Source organism: Toxotes jaculatrix, chromosome 3 (assembly GCF_017976425.1).
Source record: "Toxotes jaculatrix isolate fToxJac2 chromosome 3, fToxJac2.pri, whole genome shotgun sequence".
Lineage (NCBI taxonomy): Eukaryota > Metazoa > Chordata > Actinopteri > Toxotidae > Toxotes > Toxotes jaculatrix.
Genome location: NC_054396.1, coordinates 6569738 through 6578088, shown reverse-complemented (window position 1 = coordinate 6578088; position 8351 = coordinate 6569738). Strand labels below are relative to the sequence as shown.

Genomic DNA, 8351 nt, shown 5'->3' with positions numbered 1-8351 from the left:
CTCTATTACCATTGACAACTGTTCTACACGTTCAGCTGTCTTGTCTCTCCACACAGGTTAATACATCTGCATAGCTAGCAATGTATTTCTGATGATATGGTCTACACACTAAACCATCAATGTTGAGAGTCATGTAAGAATTTGGTATTGGTGTCTGTAACAAGTCTCGCCTTGGAGACATGTTTGTCTCAATAATAGCAATACAATGATACAATAATGTTCAATTTCCTCATCAGTTAAAGGAAGAATAATTACTGCGTTCAGGGGAAGTGAGCACTTCCCCTGAAATATGGGGGACTAGAAAGAACGATCGTCTCATAGCCTGAGCAACAAAGGCTGCTGTTTTATACTGAGTTACACAGGTGTTCAAAATGTTCAACAATGAATGGAGGACGCGCAGAAGACAGTCATGAGGCAGAAAAGCACTGTCACCCTAAAAAAATGCATGTGTACAATATTTCAGTATTAAAAATGTTTTATTAGGCTTGACATATAAATTGCATGTACATGTGTAAAAAACAGTCACGACATTTTTTGATTAATTAGAAGCAGAAACGTGCTGTCACCCTAAAAATGCATGTGTACAATCCCTTCTAGTCTCAACTATCATCATCATATCATCTCCACATAATCATGAATTGGCATATAACTATGTTGTTAAGTTCAGATACAGTGCAGCAGAAATCAGTGCGTTGTTCAGAAGTTCAGTCAGTCTTAATGCAGCCCTTGAAAGAGATTAGAAAAAATGAGAGTCATATTTTCAGTGGCATATCACCACTTCATTGCTGAACAAATGACTTAGATAGAAATCAAAAGTACAAACAAACATATGTATATTAGACATAATGTAATTACCTGTGGCCTGACAAGTGTTTTGTACTTCTCAGGAGTTGCTGCACTCATTGTTGTTGTGTAAACAGTAATTCTGGGAGATTATCAAGACAGTCAACATTGGATAATATTAAATTAGATGCAATATATGAACTTTATCCCAAAAAATCTGTAAAGGTTTCTTTAAAAACTGCATAAAATACACTCAACATTTTAAACACCCTGATTGAAACTCAGCTGTTCTATATGCTACTCACTATGTGCTGAGGTAGGGTATCATACAAAGGCCTATTGACATTATTGCTGAGGGGGAGGCAAAGGGAATTGAAAATGGTATGCACACAGCTGCCTCATCCCAGCGACATGAATGTGTCATGTGATTCTTTAAGGGTAATAAACAGATAACTTCCTGCTTACCGATTACACACTGGATACAGCGACAAAACCTGCAGGATAACACTCTGTTACAAATCCATACATTGACTCTGACTTACTAAATGTGCACTAAATAGTTTCAGATAGTATCACAGGTACTTTGGTCCATACTTGCCTGATAAAGTGTATCCATGTTTATGTGATCTTGGCCAGTAGCATTTAGTGCTTTTTTGGCTGCGTCCCTGGGAAGTTAACACATAACAACAGTGTAATAATAGTAACACCAAAAATACTGTGGATGTACAGTCTTCATCATGTGAGATGACTCACCTTCGATGATCCCTGGCTGGGGGAGGACGCCAGTGGTCAAAGTTTGTCTCCACTCTGAACCATCTAAAACCAGAACACACATTTGTGTAATCATACTCAACAGACACTTCAAAATACATGACTGTGTTCAGATCCTTTATTTTGCTTACTCTCCATTCACAGGATCCAGTGGCCAGATATCAGCGGGGCCCGCTCGGTCTCTGGTGATGACGACCCCTTCCCCAGCTCGCACCCCACCCACAATGTAATACACCCCAGTGATGATGGGAATTTTGGAAAGACGCATCACTGCATCCTGAAAGTTCTCTGCTTCCGCCAGTGTCTGCATAGGTTACACACAATTAGTTTAACTTCCGTATACAGTAAATGCTCTCTTTATGCCAATTTTCATAACATACTCACCTCCCTCACCAGCCAGCTGACCGGGGATCTCTGAAGGAGGAAAGCAGACACCACATTCTTCCACCAGTTCCACCAGTGTTCGGTGCCTGATGATGACAAACAAACATGTAAACAAAAAGAAACAATAAAATCAGACTACTGCAGCCTTCTTGGACAAACATGACTGCTGAAGTGAAGTGTGGTCTTGCCTCGTTGGTCGCCAGAGATGGTAAATTTATTAGGACTCTGTCCTGTCCACAGTCCAACATAGCCAGCAAAAGAAGTTCCACGGTATGCCACCTGAATGGGGGTTTCAACAACAACAACAACAACAACAAAAATCATATTGTATCCTGGACTTCAAATCATGATGTAAGCACTTCCATTGTGCAACTGTTAAAGTCTATAGACTGATATGTGATTTGACATTAATGATGTCTATTTTCTAGGTATAGTTGGTGGTGCTACAGCAGCCTACTGTTAAGTTTTTAAACATATAGAATACATACTGTACCTCTCCATTCTTGAGGAAAATTATGTCGATGGTCAGATTCCTCAGAACATCGTGTGGATAATCAAGATTCCTGCCGTGGTACACGTGTCCGTTTTTGTCCTGAGCTACGATGCTAGTGCAAAATCTAGGGATGCATAGAGTTTGTTTGCATGCATGAGTGACCTTTCACCTTGATAGTTGTTAGACATTGGGTGCCTCTGCAAACTACTATGAACGTAACTATGTAACTATGAATGCAAGTAGATTTAAAGTAAGTAGATTTGAAATCATACATACGCAGATATTTCATAGGCAAAGTTGAGAATGATGACATCTGAGATGCTTCCTCCAAAGTATGAGGCCATACCACGGATCTCCCCTGCATAAGGCTGAGGAACATACTTCTCCAAGGCCGCCACTACAGGTATAATTGCATGATGGACCCATTTTGGAACTGTAGTACTGACAAAAAAATAAATAAAATAATAATAAAAATAATAATAGTAATAAACAGATGTCTATGTACAAACTCATCTAGCCAATGATTACAGGCTGACATAACGTGAATTTTAAATTAACATTATGTTAGCATGTTAGCTTTGTAGCTGAATTTATTTTTTAGCCATTTGTGGTTATGTCTCTGGTGAATACAGCTCACCTGCACTTTGTTTACCATCTCTGATAATGGAATAGAAAGTGAAACTAGGCCACATTTGGCCTGTTAGTTACAGAAGAAATTCTTCATAAACCTTGTTAAAAATACATTCATGTTTTGATCCTGACAAACTTATTTTCAATAGCCTGTTTATGAATAACCTTTTTACTACGGACATATATTAGCTATGCTCTACTCATAACTGCTTGCTAACTTGTGCGCAGCGGATAGACGTAGCATTGCAGGGTAACAGAGACATTCTTGAAAGTTTTTATTTCAAGAAATAAATACCTACTATTATTATCATTACTTCGACCGTGTAATTAACCACATTTTATGCCTCTGGAAAACTTACTCAATGACCTCGGCGCCTGCTTTCTTGAGGTACTCTATGTCAAAGATTTTCAGAAGAGGCATCCATCGCACTTCTGGATCTTCATCCAGGCTGATATTCACCGTGGGTGGAACAAACTCTGCCCGGCACAATACGACAGGTACGAGTCCGAGCAGCAGCAGCAGCACCACAGACTGCACCATCACGACCGAGACACCCGCAGGCTGCTGGCGACGCCGAAACTCCTCTGCTCGTCTACAATTTTGCTGGCAAAGGACAAAAAAGCACGAGGCTTCCGCATCGAGTTTTTCAGAATAAAAGGCCGGTCACTTCACACAAGCTTGCAGCTTTACAAACCAATTGCTTTTTACTTCATAACAACAGCAGCAACAACAACAACAGTAAATACTAACGTTTGAACAAGTATTCTGATCATTTTCCTAAGTGAAAGTGAAAGAAAGTGGTGCATTCAAAATGTGATTGAAGTAGAACTAGAGAACAATGAGCACAAAATGTACCAAAAGAATGAAAAACAAAAGATATTATATTAAGTGGTACTGTAATGTTGTAGCCAGTTAAGACGAATTTAATTTTAACTGCTTCAGATGCTGTTGGGTGTTATGTGTACTTTTGAGTGTACATATATAACAATGCAGCATATTTTATTGCTACGTATTGTGTAAATGTATACTATATGTTTGTAGCTGTTGGGTGTGCCAGCCTTCCTAGAATGATACAGGAAGTCAATTGTTGTAATCAGAGTGAATCAGAGGCGTTGAAGTTGAAAGGGAAACTCTTTTGTATGGTATGAACTTGAGATCACATGTCAGCCTTGTTGAAACCTTGCCATGATTTTCTTGCAAAGATAGCGTCTCATCATGAGTGGCCTTTAGACATGGACCATGAAATTTGTAGAAAGCAAAAAACTCTTCACTTTGTTTTTTGCTGGGATTTTAGTATAGGCATAAGTGAGATGGTTATACAGTATGTGATCATTTTCTAGAAACCATAGTACAGAAAAGAATGAGTTCAGAAGGAAGAGGAAACATTTTATCTGATGACAGGATGAGGCTGGTCTAAACACGGTCAAATGACCTTCATTCTCCAAGTGCTGCCTGGACCATTGCCTGCTGCGAATCTGTGCCAACCCACCCACTGCTGAAACCACCAGTTATAAAATGCAGCTGAGCCAGTTACATGGCCAACTAGTGAAAAACTTATGCATGCTGTTTAGAGCTGATGTTATTGAAGGTCAAAATGGAAAAAAACTTCTATGCACCCTAATAACCTAACCCGAACCCTAATTTATTTGTTTGTTAATTTTGTTAATTTTGCAAAGCCTTTTATGTAGTCAGTCTACAGCACGTTCCAACCCTCACCTATGGCCATGAACTCTGAATGGTGACCGAAAGAATGAGATTGCATATACAAGTGGCTGAACTGAGATTCGTCCGCAGGGTGGCTGGGCTCAGCCTTAGAGATAAGATAAGGGACTTGGACATCCGGAGGGAGGAGAGCCACTGATCCTCAGCGTTGAAAGGACCCATTTCAAGTGGTTTGGACATCTGATCAAGATGCTTCCTGGTGGCATTCCAGTGGAGGTTTTCTGGGCATGTCCAACAGATGGGGAGGCCGCGGGTAGACCCAGAACATGCTAAACTACATATTTCATCTGGCTTGGCAACGCACAGAAGGAACTGGAAAGTGTTGCTGGGGAGAAGCAAGACTGGGCAAACCTTGCTATGCAACTACTGACCTGACTCCAGATAAGCTCCAGAAAATGGATGGAGGGATGGCCAATTTGTTGTTTGTTTGAATGAGTCTTCCACAAGCACCTCAGTTATCGGATGTCGTAGCTCTTCCACATGATGCTATATGTTAACGCCATACACTTCATGGAGGGTTCTGTGATCCACATAGGTCTTAATATCCAGCTGCTGCTAAACAACTTTAAACTGAAATTTTATTGACTTCTTTTACAAAAATTCAACTATTTCTTGAAGCCAGTCAAAAATATATTAAGCCTATTGAAACAGTCTTATGCAAAGAAAAATATTCAATTCAAGTGAACTGACAGCAGTGAGATTAATGTATTCTGTACAAAGTGATATAGTTCATTGTATTGGGGTATTGACAGGAGCTTCTGTATCAGGTTCCTGCTAAAGCCGCTTGTCCTCGGCTAGTCCTCCATGTGTCTGGATGAATGGATGTTTTTCGACCTTCCCCATAAGGTCATCTTTTTCTTTGATGAATGCTCTTTAATATTTTGAGCCTTAGGAGAAATCAGCCTCTCAGCCATGACAATTCTCCCTGCCGCCTCGTTCACAGAGCACACACTGTTCTCAGCAACAGTCAGCATGGAGGCCATGTCCACACACATTAGTTCCACAGTTATCCCAGCAGTTATGTCTTTTGTGACACCCAGTTTCAAAGTTAGACATTTATTAACCATCTTCTCAGTAACGAGGTCATTCTTTTGATGATATAACATTTTTGTGGTTTGCGCCATCTTGGAAGCCAGTCTTTATCTCATGACAATGTTTTTTGCTGCCTCTTTTACACTGGTGTCATTGTTTTCTGCAAGATTCATAAGGGTTGGACTTCAAGCAGTGAGGCTCCAGCAAGGTCATTTCATGCCAGCTAGAAGAGGATGCTTCCAGATAAGATTGTGCACCAAGAGCCGATGAAAGAAAACAAAGAATATGAATAAAGCAATGAATTCACCCACGTCCCTAGGACCAGTCTAAGATACCAGGGATTGGCACACCTAGGTCCCTGCCCTTGCCAGCCACTCGGCTTGCATTGCACCTGACCCCGATTCCTGTTCCTGCAGGTGGTGGACCCAGCTAACTTTTTTAGGCTGTGCCCGACCCGGCCCCTGCCAGGGTGAGAATTTGGGATGATGATTTCCACTGTTAGGTATACCAATACAAGTAATTTTGCAAGATCTGGAACTCACCACAATGGTTTTGACTGGCTTCAGTAAAGAAACTATCCAGACAGTTCTCTGGACGTAGCAGTCTCATTCATCATACCAGTCATGTTTGTGCCCATGTGGTATTTAAATTTACTTACCAGTAACAGTTTTTGGTCACTTGGGGGCAGCAGAAATAAAAGCAGCAGAAATACAAGTTTATGAGCTGGTGAACTTGCTAACTGAGAGTGGTTTATTTAGACATCTAGCTGATATAAGAAGCATTAGCAGTCACTTGGAGGGGTGATTTTGTTCCCCTGGGAAATTAAAATCCAACATTCACGCTCCTTTTAGCTCTGGCCTAGTTGCACCCACTCTTGAAAGAAATATCTGGCTCTGGCTTGAGCTGCTAAATGCTCCACTATGCTCCACTATGTTCAGCTAGCTGCTAATTTTGTCTGTCTGTTGTTGGTGTTGGGCATATAGCGTGGTGGTGATAGTGGGTTTATCAGAGCTTTTACACTGAAAACAGATGCCTGGTGGAAACAGGATTGATGGGACTGGTGAGAGTGAACCAGGGCAAGCTGCCAGCACTGAAACGTAAAACAGTGAACTGAAACAATGACGCTGAATCGTTCCATAGTGTTAAGAGGAACTACAAAGCTGGTTGATAATTTTCTGTCAGTTTCTCACTACTAGTAAGCTCTTTCATATTACACAAAGTAAAAATATTGATTAGAAACCTCCCATTAAAGCAAACTGGCATAAGATAGTCTTACAGCACTGTAATTGTAAAGCCCCCTGGTCATCTGGACTTATATTTATGTGTTCACTGATTTTAAGCACCTATGCATTGTACTATTGATGTGTTTTTCCATTACATATTTCTGACTGTCACTATTCGACCAATGTTGTGCCGAGCTCCTTGTATTTGCTGATTCTTTACAAAAAAGAACAAAACTCAACAAACATATCACAACATTGAAAAAGGCACAATATTTTGCTGAGGGATTCGCACTGACAGTTATACTACCATTAAATTGTTAGTTATCGTCCCAGTTGGGGTCTCTTAAGGCAGCATCATGTCAGTTGTGGTCTAATATACCAGGTCCGCTGGTGTGAAATTGGTAGCCAAGTGCAGTGCACTTCCACAAGATGGTGCCAGTTCTCTATTTTCGAGCTCATCAGGACTGTCAGCAAGCCTGTGAAAACAAGGTCTTTGATCTGCAGGCCAAATTACAAAATAGTGTTGTGATTTCAAGACAAGAAAAACTGCCATTTCCACATTTCTCAGGGAGGTATTGTGGGTGGTAAAGAGTGCATGACATAGACCTTTTCATTCTCACTATTACTACGGCAGCATCAGTGTTACCACCCAGGAAACAGTGCCCAAACAAGTAGCAGGAGGTTGGTGGAGGCTGACTGTCCATAGTATTAAAAATGAAAGTAAATCAAAGACTTAAAGTCTTTGCCCCCACAACCTCAAATACCATTTCCATCCACTGTGGTGTTCTCATGTTGCCAGACATTCTCTGCTCCTACAAAGTGCACTTCACATATTGTTACAGTTTCTGTCACACAGTATACAAACCCTATAAACACCATGGGAGAGAAATTATTATGTAAAGTAACATTCAGCTAATTTTCTTGTCTACATTTTTAAAGAAATCTTTAGCTTTTAAAGTAATATTGTATATTACAGGATCAGATCTCGCTGGTGTGTCCCATACTCATGACAGTATTTAGTAAACAAAATCATGTCTATAATTATCCCAGAGCTAAAAGTGGCACTGATAAAAGACGATGAAATACATTTATAAATGTGAGCTTTTGCCAAAGTTCACTACACATAATTCCTTAGATATGCTTTAGAATTTGAAATGTGTACAGCCTGTAATCTAAGACATGCTATTGATTTCCAGAGGCTCTGCTGCTTTATGGGTTATGTAAGTGTTATGTAAGTATGTGTTGTTATGAGGAGCTGTCAGGTTGGCTGGCTAGAACACGTTTAAGCCATCAGGCAGTGAAACACAAATTC

The 8351-nt window shown here is 40.4% G+C and overlaps 1 protein-coding gene across 1 annotated transcript; it reads right to left on the bottom strand.

The window, feature by feature from the left end:
* Positions 1 to 457: 457 nt before the first annotated feature.
* On the bottom strand, positions 458 to 3692 carry LOC121178675 (N-acylethanolamine-hydrolyzing acid amidase-like). Its single transcript, XM_041032952.1, has 11 exons — positions 3421 to 3692; positions 2708 to 2872; positions 2432 to 2555; positions 2127 to 2217; positions 1939 to 2024; positions 1686 to 1858; positions 1537 to 1599; positions 1382 to 1448; positions 1249 to 1277; positions 856 to 925; positions 458 to 725 (listed from the first exon to the last, which is right to left on the bottom strand). The coding sequence occupies exons 1-11, from the start codon at positions 3600 to 3602 to the stop codon at positions 705 to 707; spliced, it is 1071 nt and encodes a 356-aa protein (XP_040888886.1). The 5' UTR covers positions 3603 to 3692; the 3' UTR covers positions 458 to 704.
* Between the last annotated feature and the right edge of the window lie 4659 nt (positions 3693 to 8351).

Excerpts from the sequence above, each read along its gene's own strand:
- LOC121178675 (XM_041032952.1), bottom strand. The coding sequence starts at position 3,602 with ATGGTGCAGTCTGTGGTGCTGCTGCTGCTGCTCGGACTCGTACCTGTC. Across the intron at positions 2,873-3,420 it reads GCAGGCGCCGAGGTCATTGA|TACTACAGTTCCAAAATGGG; the intron begins GTAAGTTTTCCA and ends TTTTTTTGTCAG. Across the intron at positions 2,218-2,431 it reads TTTTCCTCAAGAATGGAGAG|GTGGCATACCGTGGAACTTC; the intron begins GTACAGTATGTA and ends ACCCCCATTCAG.